The sequence below is a fragment of the Moschus berezovskii genome, chromosome 11 (genome assembly GCF_049115385.1).
Source record: "Moschus berezovskii isolate FMDL1 chromosome 11, NW_MosBer_1.0, whole genome shotgun sequence".
NCBI lineage: Eukaryota > Metazoa > Chordata > Mammalia > Artiodactyla > Moschidae > Moschus > Moschus berezovskii.
In genome coordinates this window covers 35,951,611-35,975,929 of record NC_142470.1, presented here as the reverse complement: position 1 = coordinate 35,975,929, position 24,319 = coordinate 35,951,611, and the positions used below count along the sequence as shown (strand labels likewise).

The window sequence follows — 24,319 nt, the reverse complement described above, 5'->3', positions numbered from 1 at the left end:
CAAGAGAAGAGAAAGCAACCTTCAGCCTATCTCCCCTATTCCTCAACCTGCTTTTTCCAAGAGACTTGGCCTTGGGTTTACACACAACACTTGCCCTGAAGAAGCTGAGGTTGCCAAGATCAACTAGCACTTCCTTCAAACTGCCTAACCTTTAGACTGCTGGGTCATAATTAAACAACTGAATCAGAAAAGAAGCTTTAAACAGTTTGGCAGTTCCTCAAAAGGTTAAACAGTTACCCATTGACAAAGGAATTCCACTCCCAGTTATATTACCCAAGGGAAATGAAAACATATGCCCACACAATCACTTGTACATAAACATCCATAGCAGTATTTTTCACAACAGCCCAAAGCAGGAAACAACTCAAATGTCCATCAAGTGACAAGTGGACAAATAAAAATGTTGAACAGTCATACAATGAAATATTGTTTAGCCACAAAAGGAACGAAATACTGACACATACTTCAATTTAGATGAACTTGCAAAACATTAAAAAGAAGCCAATCACAAGAGATCACATAATGCATTATTTCATTCACATGAAATGTCCAGAACAGGCAAAATCCACAGAAAGTATATTAGGGGTAACCTAGTGCTGGAGAGGAGTGAAGGGAAAAGGGACTTGTCAGCTAATGGGAACAGGGATGTGTTTGAGAATGGTGGGGAGAACTTTCTAATGTTGACGGTAGTGACTGATGGGTTGCACAACTCTGTGAATATACTACAAACCACTCAATTATACAATTCAAAAGGTGAAATTGCATGGTATGTGAATTGTATCTCAATAAAACTATCATTTAAAAAGGAGAAAGGAGAGACTTGGGAATTCCCTGGCGTTCCAGTGACTGAAGGCACAGTGCTTTCACTGCAGGGGACCAGGATTCAATTCCTGGCTGGGGAACTAATATTCCACAAGTTGCGTGGTGAAGCCAAAAAACAACAATAAGCTTAAAAAGTGGGGGGGGGGGCTTTAATATGGCTTCATTAATCTTCCTTTTTTCAAATCCATTCCTTTTCATGACTTTCAAAAGGACACAAGAGAGGTAAACGTCCTATTTGCTTAGCCTTCCAGCTTAACTAAAAATAATCACAGCAGTTCCACAAATTTAGACATCTGATAGGTTGTAATTAAGTGAAAAACGGATTTAAAAACAAAAATATACACATTCCAAGGTTTTCATAAAGTGGGCCAAAAATATAAACACAACCATATTCTGTCATGTTAAGTTTTCGCTAATTGTCTGCTGCTAAGTCACTTCAGTCGTCTCCGACTCTGTGTGATCCCATAGACGGAAGCCCACCAGGCTCCCCCATCCCTGGGATTTTCCAGGCAAGAACACTGGAGTGGGTTGCCATTTCCTTCTCCAATGTGTGAAAGTGAAAAGTGAAAGTGAAGTCGCTCAGTCGTGTCCGACCCTTAGCGACCCCACGGACTGCAGCCTACCAGGCTCCTCCATCCATGGGATTTTCTAGGCAAGAGTACTGGAGTGGCTTGCCGTTGCCTTCTCCGTCGCTAATTGTCTATTGATACTAATATTCTACAATTTATCTTGTAATATTAATTCTTGTAACATTGCTACTTTGTAGCAAAGTAAAAAAAAAAAACTGCAAGAAAACTTATTTTTATAATCAGAAAAGCATATCCCAGACACTTACAGTTTTAAATGTACATAATACACATACATAATCAAATAAATGATATATATAATGGGCACATATTATTTATCATCAGCTGATACAGCCCAGTTTTTAAACACTTGGATCATGTCTGTATTTGGGAACAGAGCTGGCACAATCTTAACCACCTGGAAGCAGATTCCCAAACAAGCAGATTCTACTCATCCTATTTCAACTCCTCCATAGTAAACTCAACACTGACAGTCTGAATAAAGCTCCCCAGGTGATTTCTCTATACTCCCACTGCCATCCTAAGTCCTTTTGGAACTGCTCATCAAAGTAAAAAGGCTTTTAGTGGATTTCCTAGGATACTCACAGAAACTAGCTTCAATTTAAACAACCAGTCAAAAGCACGATGATAAACCCACAACAATGTAGTAGCAAGGTCACTACAGCTGAGAGTGGTAGGAATCTCTGGCTTTGTAGTAAGTAAAACTTAACCAAGAAAATATAATGGAGGAAAATGCACTGTCCAAACAATAAATTAGTATACTGTTTTGCATTAAATAATAAAAATAAATAAATGTAAATGGTGTTTGGAAATTCACATGATTTGCCCACCTAAGAAAACACAAAGCAACTCATAAAATTTATAGTAAAAGTGTTATAGCTGACTGGTAATTTGATGTAATGAAAAGAAAAAAAATCGAGACTATATTATGGAACTACAATCAACATTTTAAAATGAGATCAAGAATTGCTGATCAAGTCCTGTACTTTCATTTAATACTAAAGACAAACCAAAAATTTAACTATTCCACTAAGCAACCTCACTTGAATTTGAGTTAAATTTAATTAAAAAGTAATGTCACTGAAAATCAAGTGATTTTTATTTGGAGGCTAAAAAAAATTATTTCAAGACTAAAAATAACTACTTACTAGAGAATCCAAGTCTGTTTTGGATGTCTTTGGACAGGTCTAGATTTTGCAAAGGAGAAAGGAGCCTGGAGAATGCTTCCCTGGTGGCTCAGAGGTTAAAATGTCTGCCTGCAATGCGGGAGAGCTGGGTTCGATCCCTGAGTCGGGAAGATCCCCCAGAGAAGGAAATGGCAACCCACTCCAGTATTCTTGCCTGGAGAATCCCATGGACGTCCACGGGGTCACAAAGAGTCAGACATGACTGAGAGACTTCACTTAAGAATCCCAGGGAGGCACTGTCAAAACTAATATACTTCCCAAGAAGCAAGTAATGGTACCCTTTACTGACAGAGCAGGCTGCAAAAGCTTGAAAATCACTTGTTTAAATTGGTATTTCCTGAATTAAGAGACAGTGTCTTGTCTTTGCATTCCTGGTGACTGGCACAAAGCAGGTCAATAAATTCTCGCTAGTTAAAAAGGGGAAAATGTCTGGAAAACAACTGTCAAAAACCAGAACCGAACACTGATGTAATTTAAATTCACAGAAACAAACAAAATCACTTAGCCTACTTTCCCCACCATATCTTTTTCCTAGTAACCTAGAACAATCCGTGAGTGAGTGAAGTTTCTTAATTATGTATAATCATAAAATCATCTGACTTAAGACGTTCCACATCAAACATTTAAAAATAGATAAATCTATCTTGTCTTATGCCTATAAAGTATATAAATAAGTATATGGAAAATAAAAATGAAGTTGGATACAAGCATCAGATTTTTAAATATTTAAATTTACAAGACAAGTTCATGGTGAGCATAAACTTCTCCCAAAGTTAACAAGATATTAAAAATTTTAAACAGCTACATTCCCCTCTCAGAAAAAAAAAAAAAAATTCCCCCCAAAGCAAATGTCTCACACTCAGCAAGATGTTCACATCTGTTAAAATCCACATGTCTTAAACAGTGAACACTGACTGCAGGCACCAGGGGGCCTCCCAGGAATAACTTAATAGTAAAGGAAAAAGCAAATAAGAGTTCCTGGGAAAACTTTGCTTCTTATTCAGTCTTCAAAGACACTCACTCTCACTGCTGGAAGACTTTCACATCTGGAGCAAATACGCTGTAGTTTGTTACACAACCGGTACCCAGAAACCGATGAGATACCGACACTTCGGCCAAAAAAAGGAACGAGCGCCCTCCCTTCCGTCCCCCATACAATCTTCTGGGATGCTTTTCCATCACAGTAAGTAGACACTGCTTCACTGTGAAAAATAATCATCTTCAGGAAATTCGAAAGCAAGTAACAACGTCTATGTAATCCTGCCACGGTTTCTGACAGAGAGAACTCTAAATCTTTTTTTAAAATGGGTTAATTTCTTTTCTACACACTCACGAAGCAGTTAGTGATGACGCAAATGTTGGGGTAAAGGCATTCGCGGGCAGAAGACCGCGATGGACTTTGAGTAATATCCTGGCTTCTCCATCTCTTCCTTATCCCTCAATCCCCAACCCTAACATAAGACAATCCAATAAAAACAGAAGGGCCCAGAAACTTCAAAAGCTGCGAAGACTTGTAAAGACCCTTTAAACAGAAGAGAGGCTTTACAATCTTACCTTTTCTAAGTTTCTGCAGAAATTAAATCCTGCTCAAACCTGTTAAAATTCTCAAACCCGAAAACTAATCCCTACAGCAAACGCGTGTCTACATATTTCTGGCGTGCTTCTTCGGCTCGGTCAGACCTGTCTTACTATTTTTTAAAGATAATTAGACATGGGAGGTACTCAGCTCTCGCTAGTGTTAGCTTCTCCCTGAATAGTTCGTTTGATCAGTTCAGTAAAATTTGCTGAACAGATCAAACAGTTTTCCCACGTAGACTTTTAAAAAAAAAATTTTTTTCACTCCCAGAACAAGAATCGGGAGGCAGCCAACGGCAAGGCACAAAGAGAACAGAGGAGAAACACACATTTCGCGGGCATACAACGCATCGGAGCACGCATCCCGGCCCCCTCCTTTTGGGAAGGGTCACCCCACGCCCCGGCCGCGCGCCGCCGAGCGGGTCCCCGAAGGTCCGCGGGGCACTGCCCGCCCGCGGGGCACACCGCCCGCCCGCGGGGCCAGCCCCTCTCGCCCGGCCTCTCTCCCGGAGGCCGCTCCCCCGGCCCACCAGCTTCTTCGCCCCCATCCTCGGCGGCCGCCTCGGGGCGGGAAAAGCAGGGAAGCGGGAGGGGGGTGCTCCCCTCGGGCTCCAGCGCCCGAGGGACCAGGAGGGGTAAGGGAGGGCGTCCCCTCCCCGCGGCCCGCCGGGCCCCGACTCACCCTCCAGCAGTCGGGTAATGAGACTGTCCACGTTCAGCTCCCCGTCCGCCATCTTGTCGGCACCAGACGCTCCTTCCCGGCAGCGGGAACAAGGGCTTCTCGGCGGCGGAGTCTGCGGCGACCGCTCGGCGTGCCCTCACCTACAAGTCACGCGGCGTTTCGACCCAAGCTCCCACTCCCCCTTCCCCCGGGCCCTCCCCCCACCCCCTCCCCGCCTGGCAGTGGAGCTCGCACACACTCGGAGGCACCCACGATGAATAAATAAATAAACAAGCGGAGCCCCCCACGAACCGGGCCGCGTCAGACCCAGCCGCCGCCGCCTCCTCCTCCTCCACCTCCTCGGCACCGCCCAACTCCGCAAAGCTCACCAGCGCCGCCGACGGCCCCACCCGCAGCGCCACTCACTCCACACCGCCCTGCCCCGCCACCGCGCCACGCAGCCCCCCGCGCAGGCGCACGGCGTACTCTCCGCGCGGCCCCGCCTCGTCCAGCCCCTGCCCTCGCGCAATCGCACTGGACTCGGTTCTCCCGCCGCCACCGCCGCCGCGCCGCACCGCCCCCTTCGCGCAGGTGCGTCGCCCTTCCTCGCCAGTTCCACTGCGCGGAATCTCAGCGGCTGCGCAGGCGCTCTGGAGGCTCCCAGGGTTTGCTGCGCTGGGGAAGCTCCCGTTACGCAGAGCGCGCGTAGGCAGTGCTGACCTTCCCCCCTCCCAGCTGGCCGGGCCCCTGCGCTACGCAGACGCGGTTGTGGCTGTTCCCGCCTCGCTTTTCTTTTCTTGGTTTCAGTCCCTGATTTGGCAAGCAATTCCTCGTTTTCAGTAAGCGGGAAACGTGGACTGCTGTTACCCATGTTTGAGTTTGTCCGTTTGGAAAACGAGAAGGGGTTGTTCTACTGGCAGTTTGACTTTGCAAATAAAGGGTTTTATAATCCAACGGTTTCACAAGATTGGTTGCCAAGTGTTCATGGATGAAATAAATTGAAGTGGGCCTTGGGAGGGTCTGCAATAAAAATATTTCACATGGGTCCCGCTGTCTGCTTTCTTTAGATCTCTTTCACATACCTTACGTCTTAAATTCTGTGGATAATGTTTTCCACAGTGCATTTAACAACAAGAAAAATACATTATATTGCTTAATCATTCTACCGTGTGATTTTGCATTTATCTCCGACACTCGACTGTGGGCTACACGGTAAACCCAGTTTGTCTTTGTGCTTTCAGCTCCTGCCACATCTGGTATGTGGAAGAGAGGGACAAAGAAACACTGAGACTCAGAAAGGTTTATTGCCCACCTCTTCTTTCCATCACATAATTCTGCCTCTAGGAAAGCAAGGGGAAGAGTAGCCACGGAAAAGATCTAGATAAGCCAGAGTTTTTGGCCTGTTCTCAGAAGTAGTCAGAGGCAAAATCTTTAATCATTCCTCAGGTGTTTGTCCAGAAACTTAAGATGCTGTTTCAAGCTCAAGGCAGGGCTCCCCCCACTCTCATATCACTAATAATAACTAACGTTTTTGAGATCCCTGTATGTACTGTGGCACGGTTTTAAATGTTATAGAACATGTGTTATTTAATCCTTACACCAGTCCTAGAGGTAGGTACTGTTATTGTCTTTACTTTGTAGGTGGGATTTATTGAAACTCAGAATGGTTAAGTAACACTCAATTCAGTGGCAGATCTGGGATTCTAACCCAGGCATCTAGCACCAGCGTCTGCACTGTCAACAGTTGTCATATACTCCCCCTCAGTGTGTGAGCTGAGATGCTTAAAATATGCATGTGCTGTATCATAAACGTTGAGAACAGAAATCATAAGTGTTTTTTTTTGGGGGGGGGGCAGGAGGGGGAGTGAAGCATTGTCCAAACAAGGAGTTTGTGATGGTTCAGATGACTTACAGAGAGGATTTCCTAATCCCATTTTGTCTAGCTTTCTCTCCATTTCAAGAGTCACCATGTACACTGGTGGTGAACACAGACCAGGTGACAATCTATTAGAGTGATCCTGTCTGAAGTAGTTTTCATTGACTCTTATTGCTGCCAGTTCATCCTGGGGCCTTTAGGGGTGAAGGAATGGATCCTCATCAAACTCTTTTATTAGTGAACATTAACTTATACCTGTTTTATTCCAGAAGAAGGGATTTAAAGTAGCTTATATAAATACGTGCAATAGAATCAATTAAAATAAGTACAGAGAATAATAGCACAAAAGAAAACTGAGGGAGAGATAATGGGAAAACCAGCAGTTTTGTATGCAAAATGCATGGTGTAAGGTCCTTTTGGTTTGCTAGGGATAGGTCACAAGTATGGTTCTAAGCTTTCTAGTGACCAAGGAAAACTGCAACCAGTCAGTAGCAAGAGGAGTAAGTGTTCTGGCTGAACTGGATCTGGAACTTGAGTAGACCAGCTGATGGACTTGGATGCCACTTTCCCAGATCTCTCCATGAGCCTCTGAGAGTAACAATGCTTCAGAACACTTAAATTAGTGTCTGTTTATCCTCCATGTTTCATGGGACCCATTGTTGTTGTTAAGTCGAGTTGTGTCTGACTCTTTGTGACCCCATGCGCTGCAGAATGCCAGGTTTCCCTGTCCTTCTCCATCTCCCAGAGCTTGCTCAAACTCATGTCCATTGAATCAGTGATGCCCTCCAACCGTCTCATCCTCTGTCATCCCCTTCTCCTTCTGCCTTCAATCTTTCCCAGCATCAGGGTCTTTTCCAGTGAGTCAACTCTGAATCAGATGGCCAAAGTATTGGAGCTTCAGCTTCAGCATCAGTCCTTCCAATGAATATTCAGGACTGATTTCCTTTAGGATGGACTGGTTGGATCTCCTTGCAGTCCAAGGCTCTCTCAAGAGTCTTCCCCAACACCACAGTTCAAAAGCATCAATTCTTCAGCACTCAGCCTTCTTTATGGTCCACCTCTTATACATCCATACCTGACTCCTGGAAAAACCGTAGCTTTGACTGTACAGACCTTTGTTGGCAAAGTAATGTCTCTGCTTTTTAATATGCTGTCTAGGTTGGTCATAGCTTTTCTTCCAAGGAGCAAATGTTTTTTAATTTCATGGCTGCAGTCACTATCTGCAGTGATTTCGGAGCCCAAGAAGATAAAGTCTGTCACTGTTTCCATTGTTTCCCCATCTATTTGCCATGAAGTGATTAGAGAGGATGTCATGATCTTAGTTTTTTAAATGAACCCCCATGAAAGAGAACTTTGAACTCTGTCCTCAATTAGGGTCCAATATATGCAGATACATTTACCGGACAAGGAACTCCCAAAGTAAACTGAGTTATACAGAGAGAAAGTGAGCACTTTAGAGAAAATACTACAAGTGGAGTAGGGCAGAGAGAGTCCAGTCTCAGCAGAGTTCTGGGAGTCAGAAGGGCTTGGAGAGTGGTTTTGAGTACTGCCTACATATGGAAGATGGCCCTTCATTCCCACCCTCACCATATTTTCTAGTGTCTTAGAATCTAAGAAGGGACTATTATGAAAATGAAAGAGCTATATTACTAGTGGCCCAACCAACTTTCCTGTGGGATCTGCCTCAAAAAATATTACATGAGAATTAAAATCAGATTTTGAAGTTTGGCTAGTGTGTATACTATATATTACTAAACACTTCTGCAGCTTTTGGGACAGCTCACTGTAAACTGAAATTTTTTTTTTTTAAAGAAAAATCATATGAATATCTATGTCATATAAGGTAAATAAAATCTACATTATGCCTCATGTTAGTTTAGGTCAAAGGAAATTTGGAAAAGAAAGAAAAAATATAAAGATCACCTATAATTTCACCAGCCATAGATAACCACTTTTCTGTTTTCTTTCTGAATGCACTTGAGTGCTCAGTTGCTTCAGTCATGTCCGACTCTTTGCAGCCCTATGGACTGTAGCCCACCAGGCTCCTCTGTGTATAGGGATTCTCCAGGCAAGAATACTGGAGTGGGTTGCCATGCTCTCCTCCAAGGGATCTTCCCAACCCAAGGATTGCACCTTCGTCTCTTATGATTTTTTTTTTTTTTTTACTACTGGCACTACCTAGAAGCCCCTCTGAATATATATATACTTATTTATATAATATATAATTATTTTATAAATATATTTACTATATACACATATATAGTGGGTTTCCCTGCTATCTGAAAGTAGAGCATTCCTATGCAATTACTGTAGGACATATCTTGCTAACAAACACACAGAATAAATCAGATACAGCACAGATGCTCACAGACACAATTCAATGTTATGGCAGCCTGATTCTGAGATGCTGAGTATAGTTCCTAGGGAAAGAGCTTGGTGGTACTTGGTGTGAGCACTGCCTCTGTCACAGCCCACTGCAGAACTAAGGCTAAACGCCATTTTTGCTTCTCACATTTTTGTAAAAATGAAAGTCCTCTTTAGATTTCTTTCAGTTAGCAGAAAAAGATACTTATGTAGGTCTTTCATAAAGTCAAAGTTGCATAAAGTGAACTTTCTTAAAGCAGGGAAGAGATAGATGAATGCCTATTTTATAAAACTGGTCATGCTTCACGTCCGTTTCATCCTACTTTGTTAAGTGATTTTTCATGCCACATTTATGTAAATCTCAGTTTTCAAAGTTAATTTAAAATGTAGGCAAGACATTGAGGACAGAAGAAGAGGTAAGAGGTGGAGATCTGGAGACCAGAAAAGAGAGTGCTGCAGGCAGCAGCAGCAATAGAGGCAGCTGGAGCCACTGTAAGGATCAAGGCTAGGTAGGTCCCAAAGAGACAGAAGCCTCATTTAGCACATACTGACACTGACGAATTTCTTGCCCTGAGTCTGAGCAGTGACCTGTGGGCAGAATGGGATCGCCAGTTAGGGAAGTCAGCAGCTTAGAGGCAGGGACACAAGAAAGTTGCCAATGGTATAGGAGACTTTGGTTGGAGCACTAACAATATTTGGTGGACTCTGAAGAGCACCTGAACCTGGAGACCAGCAGATTTTAGAGCAGGGGACTAGCAGGAAGTGGTCCTGATTGCATGCGGGAAATTGCCTACCTTTCTTTCTGGACATGTAGCCAGACTTAGAAAAAGGATGAGGCTAAGGTCCTCCTTAGAATTGATGCCGAAGAATTGATGCTTTTGAACTGTGGTGCTGGAGAAGACTCTTGAGAATCCCTTGGACTGCAAGGAGATCCAACCAGTCCATCTTAAAGGAGATCTGTCCTGGGTGTTCACTGAAGGACTGATGTTGAAGCTGAAACTCCAGGACTTTGGCCACCTCCTGAGACGAGTTGACTCACTGGAAAAGATTCTGATGCTGGGAGGGATTGGGGGCGGGAGGAGAAGGGGACGACAAAGAATGAGACAGCTGGATGGCATCACCGACTCGATGGACATGAGTTTGAGTGAACTCCGGGAGTTGGTGATGGACAGGGAGGCCTGGCGTGCTGTGACTCATGGGGTCACACAGAGTCGGACATGACTGAGCAACTGAACTGAAGGTCCTCCTCCTGGTGAGACCAGGATTGTTAATCTATTAATCACAGACTAAAGGGCAAACCATTAGCTAGACTCCCAACCCAGTAGATAGTGGTGTGTCAGAGCCAGTTGTTAAACTTTCAGGGAGTTTTGCAAGCCAGTTGTTAAATAATCATTATTTAAAAAGTAAATTATATAGACTTACAACTTGAAGCTCAACATTCAGAAAACAAAGATCATGGCATCTGGTCCCATCACTTCATGGGAAATAGATGGAAAAACAGTGGAAACAGTGTCAGACTTTATTTTTTTGGGCTCCAAAATCACTGCAGATGCTGATTGCAGCCAGGAAATTAAAAGACGCTTGCTCCTTGGAAGGAAAGTTATGACCAACCTTGATAGTATATTTAAAAGCAGAGACATTACTTTGCCAACAAAGGTCTGTCTAGTCAAGGCTATGGTTTTTCCCGTGGTCACGTATGGATGTGAGAGTTGGACTGTGAAGAAAGCTGATCGCCGAAGAATTGACGCTTTTGAACTGTGGTGTTGGAGAAGACTCTTGAGAGTCCCTTATACTGCAAGGAGATCCAACCAGTCCATTCTAAAGGAGATCAATCCTGGGTGTTCATTGGAAGGACTGATGCTAAAGCTGAAACTGCAATACTTTGGCCACCTCATGAGACGAATTGACTCACTGGAAAAGACTGATGCTGGGAAAGGTTAGGGGCGGGAGGAGAAGGGGACGACGGAGAATGAGATGGCTGGATGGCATCACCGACTCTGTGGACATGAGTTTGAGTGTTCTCCGGGAGTTGGTGATGGACAGGGAGGCCTGGCGTGCTGTGATTCATGGGGTCGCAGAGAGTCGGACATGACTGAGCAACTGAACTGAACTGAACTGACAAATATAACACAGACAAAGGTAATGATTACTCCAGATTCATCACATTCTATTTATGTTGCTACATCTTACTATTATGTATAGTCTAAAAGTTGTTAACATGTATCTGTAAGGTGGAAATACTATATAATGAAATGCTATTATGTATCACTTTTCATATCTACTTTCAGTGACATTATATTGGTCAAGGTGGGAGGAATATTTACACCAAAATAATCAGTGAATGCTATAAATCCAGAGCTGTTTTCCACTAGAAAACTGGTTGTTCAACATTTACCACCATGCCACTGGGCTTAGGAGTAACAACATGCGTGTTAATATCCTCGGTAGTTCCGGAAATGTCTGTGGAGGGAAATTGGACTTCCTGATTGTAAAGGACTTGGGGAATCATGATTTAGGGTCTTAATAAAATCATGATCTTATTTGTACTTACTGACAAGAATTGCCAGGGCTAGACCAGTGCTCAGAGAAACCCAGCTACTGAGACCAGAGAGATGTCCCTGTGGATTGTCCTCAAAGAAGGCACTTTGGAACACAGTGAGCAGTAGCCTCATGATTCCTTTTAGTAAACACAACACAGACTTTCATAGGGACATTTTATATGCCTCTTGATATTGGTCAATAGCCAATATGGTGTGAAGCTGAGTAGGTTTATGTAGCAAAGTATGAAGGTTGTGATAGTGACATACAGGCTTTTGTTGCCTTGACTAATCCAAGATAGCTTATAAATGAATGAATCGACATTCATCAAGCTGTCCTTCCATGAATATAATTCCTCTCAATCAAGTTTTGAATAAGTCTTAAGTGGCAATAAGTTCTAAATTTTACTAGACATACCTTGAGGGCAGCCATTCTGTAATCAAATACCACAGGCTTTTGTAGTCAGCTTACTTCAAGGATGCTGAGAAACCAGGTCAGGACACACGCATCAGTAGGAGGCTACCTCTATCAGTATAGAGCCAAGCTTTGGTGTACACCCAGGCAGGACCAAGAATTTTGCTTAGGATTTACTTTTGGTTTAATTTCAATAGCCATGTGAGAGAATAATCAAGCACCAAAGTGATCATTTAAGTCATAAGGCATGTCCTCAGTCATTTTCAGTTCAGTTCAGTTCAGTCACTCAGTCGTGTCTGACTTTTTGCTACCCTATGAATTGCAGCATGCCAGGCCTCCCTGTCCATCACCAACTCCCGGAGTTCACCCAAACTCATGTGCATTGAGTCGGTGATGCCATTCAGCCATCTCATCCTCTGTCGTCCCCTTCTCCTCCTGCCCCCAATCACTCACAGCATCACAGTCTTTTTTCAATGAGTCAACTCTTCGCATGAGCTGGCCAAAGTCATTTTAGCCTCTCAAATTATAAAGCCAGGTAAAACCAAATGCCTCTTCCCCCACCCTTGGTCTCAAACCTTCCCCTTCCTGACTTCTAACTCTCTCTCTCTGTTAAGTGCTGTCTCTTAAAGTAACTCTCCGGTATATATTTTTTGATCACAAAGTAAATGCCTTTGAATTGAAGGAGTTAACTGACTGCATGGAACAGTTAGTTCAGTTCAGTCGCTCAGTCGTGTCTGACTCTTAGCAACCCCATGAATCACAGCACGCCAGGCCTCCCTGTCCATCAGCAACTCCCGGAGTTCACTGAAACTCATGTCCATTGAGTCGGTGATGCCATCCAGCCATCTCATTCTTTGTCATGTCTCCTCCCACCCCCAATCCTTCCTAGCATCAGACTCTTTTCCAGTGAGTCAACTCGTTGCATGAGGTGGCCAAAGTATTGGAGTTTCAGCTTTAGCATCAGGTCCCCGTCTCCTCCCATCCCCAATCCTTCCTAGCATCAGACTCTTTTCCAGTGAGTCAACTTGTCACATGAGGTGGCCAAAGTATTGGAGTTTCAGCTTTAGCATCAGTCCTTCCAATGAACACCCAGGATCTATCTCCTTTAGAATGGACTGGTTGGATTCTCCTTGCAGTCCAAGGGACTCTCAAGAGTCTTCTCCAGCACCACAGTTTAAAAGCATCAACTCTTCGGCGATCAGCCTTCTTCACAGTCCAACTCTCACATCCATACATGACCACGGGAAAAACCATAGCCTTGACCAGACGGACCTTGGTTGGCAAAGTAATGTCTCTGCTTTTTAATATGCTATCTAGGTTGGTCATAACTTTCCTTCCAAGGAGTAAGCGTCTTTTAATTTCATGGCTGCAATCAGCATCTGCAGTGATTTTGGAGCCCAAAAAAATAAAGTCTGACACTGTTTCCATTGTTTCCCCATCTATTTCCCATGAAGTGATGGGACCAGATGCCATGATCTTCGTTTTCTGAATGTTGAGCTTCAAGCCAAACTTTTTACTCTCCTCTTTCACTTTCATCAAGAGGCTTTTGAGTTCCTCTTCACTTTCTGCCATAAGGGTGGTGTCACCTGCATATCTGAGATTGTTGATATTTCTCCCGGCAATCTTGATTCCAGCTTGTGCTTCTTCCAGCCCAGCGTTCCTCATGATATACTCTGCATAGAAGTTAAATAAGCAGGGTGACAAGATACAACCTTGACATACTCCTTTTCCTATTTGGAACCAGTCCATTGTTCCATGTCCAGTTCTAACTGTTGCTTCCTGACCTGCATACAGGTTTCTCAAGAGGCAGGTCAGGTGGTCTGGGATTCCCATCTCTTTCAGAATGTTCCACAGTTTATTGTGATCCACACAGTCAAAGGCTTTGGCATAGTCAATGAAGCAGAAATAGATGTTTTTCTGGAACTCTCTTGCTTTCTCCATGATCCAGCGGATGTACAATTAAAGTCGGTTGGGCAACAATCACAGAGGATAGCTATGTAATATTTGAAGAGTTGATCTGTGGCTCTTTTTTCTTCTTCTTGCAATTAGATTACAGGACCAGCTGTCTATTTAGGTCATGCCATGGTTTGTTACAATAAAGCCAGGATATATACATATACAAGATAGTGTCTCTTTCAGGCTCTGCCATCTCGCTCATTCAAGGATAGTCAAGAAATGACTCATTGTGTGTGCTGGTAAGGGAAAGTATACCAAATGGAAAGATTGTTTCAAATAAAACAGTTTAGATGTTTTGTTTCTAAACACGGTAGCTCACCTCATTTAATGTATCCAAATGATGTTAGTTTCTGTTTCAGTTGGCTTTCATAAATAAAACAAAGAGTTATTAAGTTTTTTAATGTAGTTATAAAATGAGTGGCTCTCCCTTAAGACCACATTGAAATTAATGACACGTATCTCCTAAAACTAAAACCAGATGTGCCTGTGAGCTGTGAAAAATAGTTATTGGATGATGTCCAACATTAAAAAGACCCTTTTATATAAGAAACACTAGTTAAATAGAATATTTTTGAGGGTTGTTTGTTTTGAGATTTTTTTTTTAAGTTATTTTTGAGGTATCTTGATTTAAACCAAATCTTGTCTACTATTAATACATTCTTATTTAAAATGCCCTCATGTTATTATTTGAGGACATCTTACAGCAAATAGACCTCCAAAACAAAGTGAATAATGAATTCATTCAGTATTTATGAAATATTTGGTACGTTTGATACTGCACTGAAGAAGGCATGATCTTCTCAACTTTCAAGTGGTTTAATGGCTGTTTGGGAAAATGACCACAAAATGATTTGGATAGTGGGACAGGTATTGGCTTGAAGGTGGGAGACCAAAGTAGCTGAATAACCTTAAACAAATCTCTTCATCCTTCTGAATCTTGGCTTCATTACCTACAAAATTAGCCCCATTAGATATCCAAAGCTTCTTCCAGCTCTAACAAATCTTTGATTCTAGGACACAAAACTGAAATCCAAAATGTAACATAATATGGTACAGGCTGTCCCCAACTTAGGAACTGGATCAACTCCAAAAGGTCAATTGTTTGGAACACAGAATATATTTTCCCACAGAGACTGTGATACAAGTGATGGTTAAATCCCAGATCCATCTGCAAAATCAATTTAATCCTCCATGTAACTGTAGAAGAGTATCCATGGTAATATGAACTCCAACCACCAATTACGTATAACAAAGTTTATGGGAAAAGCCATTGAGGATTCTAACTTGGCATGGCAGAAAACATCTATCAGTGTTTTCCACTATCCAAAGCAATAGGCATGAAGCAATTCTAGTTCTAATTTACAGGCAGACCTGAGCCCCAAATGTGAAACAAAGGCTAGAGTGGCATATGGAGAGTGAGGGAGGCTCTGGTACCTCTGATCTCATAAAGTGGTGGGGGGATGCTGAGGATAGTTCATGACTTCTGGAGATTTGTTACTAGGAAGACGTTGGCTCCAAACCAAAGGACAGAGAATGTAAGTGTAGGAGATAAAAAATAAGGGCATGAACATGTATGTGTTGGGAACTTTTTAAAAAAGATACAATTGTTTTGATCTCACTCATTTTGTGGTTGAGGAAGCCTGCACCCCACCCCCATCCTTATCCCCTTTTTCATCCCTTGGTCTTCCAGGACAGCCTGCTCAGCCATCAGCACAGCACTTTCTGTTTTGCCCATGTGGTGTAACAGTGCCGCCAGCTCAAAGAATGACTCTCTAGTTGCTCAGAAGAAGCCTCTCGCACTCCAGTGCAGGTTTGAACAAGCCATCCAGAGAACAAGCTGGAGTAATCCCAAACTCTAGTGACATTGGGGTACTTCTAGTAGTGATGTTTCTGTTAGGACAGAACCCAAACTGGCTGGGAGAACCACTGTCCCCATGTCAAGGTGACAGGCATTGCTCATTTGTCAGAAAAAAAAGGTTTTTTGTGTGTGGGGGGTGGTTCTTACCCTGTGCTGGGAATTTTTACTGACATTATCACACTTAATCCCCCTAAAAATCCTGTGAAGTCAGTATGTTTTCCTGTATAGACGTGGGAATGAAAGTTCAAAGACTTTAGCTTACCTTGAGTCACCATCTCAGTCTGATGTCTAAGACCTGGCTGGAACAACCACACAGTACAACTTAGAGATCAGGGCTGGTTTGGTAGACCGGTTCTGGGACAGGGTTGTGAGAGGAGGAGGTGAGGAGAGGGTGGGCCCTGGCAGTGGCTGTAATCTGCTTTGATGGCAGGGATAGTTCACTCACAGCAGGATGCGAATGGGCAGAAGGTGAGTGGTTTTTCAGTAGTGCAGAGACTTCCAGAAAGAGATGGAAGAGAGATCCATTCACATCAATGGCTGGAGAAGGGTAGGAAATGACCGCCTCATCCTCTTGAGAGGGTTCCCAAGCCAGACCAACATATGCAGCCCTGATTTGTCCACATGTTATGCCAGGCCCCCAGGATCAGTCTTGGGAATGTGGTTCAGTTCCTGAGCCTTTTAGAATGGGAGAGGGCAAGTAAGGCCATAATACAAGTGCAGCTGAGGGGCTGGAGCTGGGTTGTGAAGTGCTGTGGGGTTTATTCAGTGCCTTTCACACAAGGTGCTGTAGGTTTGCTGTCAATCATCTCAGGAGCTTTTTGAAAATACCAGTGTTTGATTTCCCCTCCTCCCATTGAAAGTGAAAGTGTTAGTCACTCAGTCATGTCTAACTCTTTGCTACCTTATGGACTGTAGCCCTCCAGGCTCCTCTGCCCATGGAGATTCTCAGGCAAGAATACTGGAGTGGGTAGCCATTCCCTCCTCCAGGGATCTTCCCAACTCAGGAATCGAGCCTGGGTCTCCTGCTTTGTAGGCAGATTCTTTACCACCTGAGTCACCAGGGAAGCCCATTCACTCCCATACTCAAACCAAAAGCAAAAGACCAAAGTCAAATGCCTTAGGGTAATTCATAACACTTGGAAATACCATCACACAACAGCAAACCAATGATTTCTTATTGATGAAAAAGAGTACAACAAAACAAAGACATCCCAGAGTATTCAATATCCTTATCAGTTCAGTTCAGTTCAGTCGCTCAGTCGTGTCCGACTCTCCGCAACCGCATGACTCACAGCACGCCAGGCCTCCCTGTCCATCACCAACTCCCGGAATTCACTCAAACTCATGTCCATTGAGTCGGTGATGCCATCCAGCCATCTCATTCTCTGTCGTCCCCTTCTCCTCCCATCCCCAATTCCTCCCAGCATCAGACTCTTCCAGTGAGTCAACTCGTCACATGAGGTGGCCAAAGTATTGGAGTTTCAGCTTTAGCATCAGTCCTTCCAATGAACACCCAGGATTGATCTCCTTTAGAATGGACTGGTTGGATTCTCCTTGCAGTCCAAGGGACTCTCAAGAGTCTTCTCCAACACCACAGTTCAAAAGCGTCAATTCTTCGGCAATCAGCCTTCTTCACAGTCCAACTCTCACATCCATACATGACCACGGGAAAAACCATAGCCTTGACCAGACGGACCTTGGTTGGCAAAGTAATGTCTCTGCTTTTTAATATGCTATCTAGGTTGGTCATAACTTTCCTTCCAAGGAGCAAGTGTCTTTTAATTTCATGGCTGCAATCAGCATCTGCAGTGATTTTGGAGCCCAAAAAAATAAAGTCTGACACTGTTTCCATTGTTTCCCCATCTATTTCCCATGAAGTGATGGGACCAGATGCCATGATCTTCGTTTTCTGAATGTTGAACGTCAAGCCAACCTTTTCACTCTCCTCTTTCACTTTCATCAAGAGGCTTTTGAGTTCCTCTTCACTTTCTGCCATAAGGGTGGTGTCATCTGCATATCTGAGGTTATTGATATTTCTCCCGGCAATCTTGATTCCAGCTTGTGCTTCTTCCAGCCCAGCGTTCCTTATGATGTACTCTGCATATAAGTTAAATAAGCAGGGTGACAAGATACAACCTTGACGTACTCCTTTTCCTATTTGGAACCAGTCTGTTGTTCCATGTCCAGTTCTAACTGTTGCTTCCTGACGTGCATACAGGTTTCTCAAGAGGCAGGTCAGGTGGTCTGGGATTCCCATCTCTTTCAGAATATTCCACAGTTTATTATGATCCATACAGTCAAAGGCTTTGGCATAGTCAATGAAGCAGAAATAGATGTTTTTCTGGAACTCCCTTGCTTTCTCCATGATCCAGCGGATGTTGGCAATTTGATCTCTGGTGGCTCTGCCTTTTCTAAAACCTGGTTGAACATCTGGAAGTTCACGGTTCACATATTGCTGAAGCCTGGCTTGGAGAATTTTGAGCATGACTTTACTAGCGTTGAGATGGGTACAATTGTGAGGTAGTTTGAGCTTTCTTTGGCATTGCCTTTCTTTGGGAATGGGATGAAGACTGACCTTTTCCAGTCCTGTGGCCACTCCTGAGTTTTCCAAATTTGCTGGCATGTTGAGTGTAGCACTTTCACAGCATCATCTTTCAGGATTTGAAATAGCTCAATTGGAATTCCGTCACTAGCTTTGTTTGTAGTGATGCTCTCTAAGGCCCACTTGACTTCACATTCCAAGATGTCTGGCTCCAGGTGAGTGATCACGCCATCGTGATTATCTTCATCGTGAAGATCTTTTTTGTACAGTTCTTCTGTGTATCCTTGCCACCTCTTCTTAATATCTTCTGCTTCTGTTAGGTCCATACCATTTCTGTCCTTTATTGAGCCCTTCTTTGCATGAAATGTTCCCTTGATATCTCTAATTTTCTTGAAAAGATCTCTTGTTTTTCCTATTCTGTTGTTTTCCTCTATTTCTTTGCATTGATCGCTGAGGAAGGCTTCTTATGTCTCCTTGCTATTCTTTGGAACTCTGCATTCAGATGCTTATATCTTTCCTTTTCTCCTTTGCTTTTCGCTTCTCTTCTTTTCATGGCTATTTGTAAGGCCTCCTCAGACAGCCATTTTGCTTTTTTGCATTTCTTTTCCATGGGGATGGTCTTGGTCCCTGTCTCCCGTACAATGTCACAAACCTCTGTCCAGAGTTCATCAGGCACTCTATCAGATCTAGTCCCTTAAATCTATTTCTCACTTCCACTGTATAATCATAGGTGATTTGATTTAGGTCATATCTGAATGGTCTAGTGGTTTTCCCTACTTTCTTCAATTTCAGTCTGAATTTGGCAATAAGGAGTTCATGATCTGAGCCACAGTCAGCTCCTGGTCTTGTTTTTGCTAACTGTATAGAGCTTCTCCATCTTTGGCTGCAAAGAATATAATCAATCTGATTTCGGTGTTGACCACCTGGTGATGTCCATGTGTAGAGTCTTCTCTTGTGTTGTTGGAAGAGGGTGTTCACAGAGACAGCGGTAATAGCCTTACAGGGACAAACTAAAATTCCAATATACTTCAAATTCAAATTCCTCCCCTTAGGAAGTCCTATCTGTTAATAATTCTCAGCATTGGGAGGAGAGGAGTAGATTTTGGAACAATGCCCTAGGAAGTTCTAATAGGGGTCCATGCATCCATCCTCCATTTTTCACTGGCATAGATTGCAAAAAATAAAACAAAGCATATCAAAGAGGCTGGCTCAGATAAGAGAGCCAGGAGAGGGTTCTTCAGGGGAAGGGATAATTTCTGATGAAGTTTGCTGAAGTACAAAGAGACTGGAATGCCTGGGGCAGAGAGTGTCCACAGGGAGTGATAGGAAATAGGGTGGAGTGATTAAGGCGAGCTAGGAGGAACTAGAATGCTGGGCAGGAAAGTTTAAACCTAGAGCTATTTGAAGCAGGAAACTGTTATTTATTCTCCTTCAATGACTATTGAGCACCTGCTCAGTGCCAGGCACGATGTTACCTGCTGGGGTCCAGCAGAGAACAAAATAAAGATTTTCTTCTTCAAGCTTATATTCTGGTAGGGCAAGTGTAGGGTGATCAATCCATCCCGATTTGCCTGGGACTGTCTGGGTTTAACACTGAAGGTGCCTTGGCCCAGGAAACCCCTGGGCAAAGCGCAATGGTTGGTTTCCTAGGATGTGGAGTATGCATGCACATACATGTGTAGTACTAGGGGCTATAAAAGGATTCCCTGGTGGCTCAGACAGTAAAGAGTTGGCCTGCACTGTGGGAGACCCGGGTTTAATCCCTGGGTCAGGAAGATCCACTGGAGAAGGAAATGGCAACCCACTCCAGTATTCTCGCCTGGAAAATCCCATGGATGGAGGAGCTTGGCAGGCTACAGTCCATGGGGTCAAAAAGAGTCAGACACGACTGAGCAACTTCACTCTCAGTTTTCAGGGGCCATAAAGAAACATAAAGCAGGGTAAGAGGTTAGGAATAAAGAAAAATGGTTTTTTAGAGATGTGTTCAGGAAGGATCTCTGAGAATGTGATAAATGAGCAGCAATCTGAATAAAATGAGAGTGGGTCCATATAAATATCTCAGGGTGGGTTGGTGAGAGTTGATTATTTCTAACAAAGAGAAGTACCGTGTAAAGGCCCTGAGGTGGCAACATGCGTGGCATAGATGAAGAAAGAATAGCCTTGACAGGTTGAGAGGGCGAGTCAGAAGCAGAGAAGGTCCCAAGAGAGTGAGCCTTGTCAGGGACCCTGGATTATATTGAGTGTGATGGGAGGCCCTGGAGGGCTGAGAACAGAATGTGGAGAAAATAAGAGTGCAAACAGGAAAACCATTTAGGAAGCAGTGTCATTTGAAAGTCTTGAAGAGTTCCTTTTCAAAATGTTTGATCAGAGAGAGAGTAGTATACAATGCCTTTCAAGTAGATGAGCCTGGGCAGGATTAGGCTGAGCGGGGAATGGGAGCGGAGAGGAGGAAACGTCTAGAGTTGCCTTGGTGATGGGATTAACAGAAGTTGGTGGTGCAGGATGGTACAGGGGGATGAAGGAGAGTGACGAATCAAAGATGATTCCAGGCTAGTCTTTCACACACTTGTTCTCCTAGTTTGAATTTCTCCCTCAATTGTCCTGATCCAAACTTCAGGGATCATGAAGTTTTCTCCTGGAATGAGGAGGGTTCCGTGATATCAAGGGCAGGCATTTGGGGTCTTATAGTCCGGGGCTCACACTGTGTCTCCCCCCTGGACAAACCGTACCACTCAGGCAGCTCACCTAAACCCTGGGGCTCTCAGTGCCCGTGACGGTGGAACAGGAATGCTGACGCCTTCCTGGCAGAGCTGGGAGCACCGAATGAGGTCCCACTCAGAGAGCACCCAGTCCAGAACAACGCTGAGCCCTCAGTCTGGGCCCATTCTCTCCCTCTGTTTGTACCCTTGGAGTTCAGGCCAAGTCCCTGCACATTTTCAGAAGGGATCAGTGCCATATATGTCATTTTGTGCTCTTCGGCCCCCTTTCCTTACCCGCCAGCCTATATACCTCTGTGTTTTGGTGGAGTCCACAACTCTGGACAGTTGGTTCTTTTCCGTCCCCTGCCTCTGTTCAGATGTGCCTTTCCTTTCACTGGGATAGTCTCAGAAAACTCCCAGCCGGTCTCCCCATCCGCCAACCTACACTCACATCCTTCAGGCCGCAGCATCTCCAGGATAAAAATCGAAATACCTGAGCGGGTCTTGCACTGTCCATGTTGCTCTGCTTACTTCTCCATAAACTTTCCTCCCCGACCTACCCCCATCTGTGGCCCCACTAGCCATCCTCCACCCCTGCCGAGTCCACAGTATTATTCCTTGTGCTTCCATGGCACTTCATACTTACTGATACTTACCTCCCATTATGTCTGTATAAAAATTCCAAGGTATTTGATGCAGGAGTTCAGAGCTCAGTTTCTGGAGCCACCCAACCTCCATCCTCATCCCAGCCCTGTTATTTAACAGTGGGGCCTAATGATAAGAGATTAATTAAATAAAGGATGATACTTCCCTCAATCAGAATTGACCTTGAGCAAGTTACTTCATCATTGTGCTTCAGGACAATAATAATATCCACTTCACAGGGTTGTCATGAATATTGAGAGTTAATATATCTAAAGTGTTTAAATAGTACCTTAAAAATAGGAAGCCCTCAAGAAACATTGCCTGTAATTATTACATCTATCTCCCTGAGTTTGAGTTCCTTAAAGGATGAGACTAAGGATTTAGTCTTAAAAATTGTCTTAAATCTTCTCTACCCTCCAAATAGTTACTTAAACATTTGTTGAACAGAGATATAAGTAAATCTTTTTTTCTTAAAGACTTTGTTTCCTCTTTTATTTAATTTTTTCCTCATTGAAAGATTTGGACTGTGCCCAAGCTTTTATTAATAAAATACTATTATTAATATTTTTTAAAACCTTAAATTTTAATTTCAATTATCAGTAAAAATGATAAACAATTTTATAGCTCTTTTACACATAGTCACAGGTTGCTCTTCATTAAATTTTGTCCTGTGACAATTTAAATGCCCAACTCTAGGAAACTCATTAAACAATGATATTTCTGAGTAGCAAAATATTATGTACCCAATAAATACCTTACTTTTCCATAGTTTACTTGTTACAGGGCTTTTATAACTTCCATTTATTTTTGCTACTATAATAGGTAGATAGTGATACAGTAGGGCCATTTTAATTTGCATTTTTAACTAGCCTCTTCATTTTTCCATATAGTGACTTACTATATTTATAATCAAGTGTGCAAACTTTGGGTTCATTTTTCTTAATTACTTATAGAATACGGTTGTGTATTGACCATACATATTTGGATCTATATTTTGTATCAGTTTATATCAATCTATTTTGGATGGGAAGATCCTATTTAGTCTATATATTGAGTATATGTATTTTCTTCATCCTGTGTTTTCCTTTAAATATGTATTTTATATTCTGATATGTTTTGTCTAAGCTCATCTATTTTGTCTCTACCAAAGGTATCCATTGAGTAAATTAGTAGACTGTTGTAGCTTAGACAAATTTTAATGTTCTGGTCCTTATTCTTTTTATGAATGAGGACTCTGAGGGTTTGAGAATCTGACTTAATACCACAAAATTGTCATTTTTTAGTAGCTAAGACCAAATTTTCTCCTGTAGCTTGAATGAAAAAAATGTTTTTTAGTTTAAGAAAATATTCCAGCTCTTCCTTTGTGGAATGGGTTTTGCTTGAGTCATGAGATATATAAATATAATGTTTAAACTATTCAGAGCATGAGCAGAAACATGGAAGTCACCTTCCAGTGACTATGTATTACACTTTGTGTGTGTACATTTTGATGGGTGTCTGAGAGCTGTAAGAATGAGCAAAAGAGAACAAAACACACATACACACACACACACACACAGGGAAAACCCTATGCATAACCTTTTTCTAAGTTAAAGTAAAAGTAGGATAGAATTAAAGAAGACCTAAATAAATGGATCTATGTATTATGTTCATGAATTGGGAAAATGAGAATAAGATATCGATCTTCTCCAAATTAATCTATAGATTCAAGGCACTCAATCAGAACCTCAGTTACTTTTTTTTTTTTTTTGGAGTGGGAAGAGGTGGTTAAAATTGACAAACTGTCTCTAAAATGTATATAGAAATGCAAAGGATCTAAAACAGATAAGACAACCTTGATGAGAAAGATAAAAGCTGGGGATTATACTACCAAGAGCTTCACTGGTGGCTCAAATGGTAAAGAATCTGTCTACAATGCATGAGACCTGGCTTTGATCCCTGGGTTAAGAAGATGCCCTGGAGAAGGGAAGGGCAAACCTCTTCAGTATTCTTGCCTGGAGAATCCCATGGACAGAGGAGCCTGGTGGGTTACAGTCCGGGGAGGGGGCTCACAGAGTCAGACACAGCTGAGCAAATAAAACACACACACACTACCAAATTAAAATATTTAATATAAAATTACAGAAATTAAGATAATGTGGCATTGGTACAAGAATAGACAAAGAGAGTAGAGTCCAGAAACAGACTTACACATATGTGGTGGGGGGAAATGGTCTTTTCAGTAAACAATTCTGTAGGAATTGGATAGTTTTATGAAAAAAAAAAAGTACGCTTTGACCTCTACTTCATACCATACACAAAAAATTAACTTCATCTGAACCATAGATTTAAATGGTAAAACAATAAAGCTTCTGAAGAAAACATGGGAGAAAATCTTCATGGCTGCAGGGCAGTCAAATGTTTCTTAAACAGGATGTAGAAAAGGTAATCTAGGCAGAAGGCAATGGCAACCCACTCCAGTACTCTTGCCTAGAAAACCCCATGGATGGAGGAGCCTGGTAGGCTGCAGTCCATGAGGTCGCTAAGAGTCTGACACCATTGAGCGACTTCACTTTCACTTTTCACTTTCATGCACTGGAGAAGGAAATGGCAACC

The 24,319-nt window shown here is 42.8% G+C and overlaps 1 protein-coding gene across 2 annotated transcripts in view; it reads right to left on the bottom strand.

The window, feature by feature from the left end:
• PPP1CB (protein phosphatase 1 catalytic subunit beta) overlaps positions 1-5,341 on the bottom strand; it is a 35,393-nt gene extending 30,052 nt beyond the window's left edge. The window contains exons 1-2 of one of the 2 annotated variants that reach the window (XM_055400925.2): positions 5,222-5,341; positions 4,854-4,993 (exon numbers count right to left, since the gene is read on the bottom strand). In XM_055400925.2, coding sequence (XP_055256900.1) covers positions 4,854-4,905 — 52 coding nt within the window. In that variant the 5' untranslated portion in view covers positions 4,906-4,993; positions 5,222-5,341. Of the gene's footprint in view, positions 1-4,853; positions 4,994-5,144 lie in introns of both variants that reach the window. The other variant, XM_055400926.2, reaches the window with a different exon arrangement.
• Between the last annotated feature and the right edge of the window lie 18,978 nt (positions 5,342-24,319).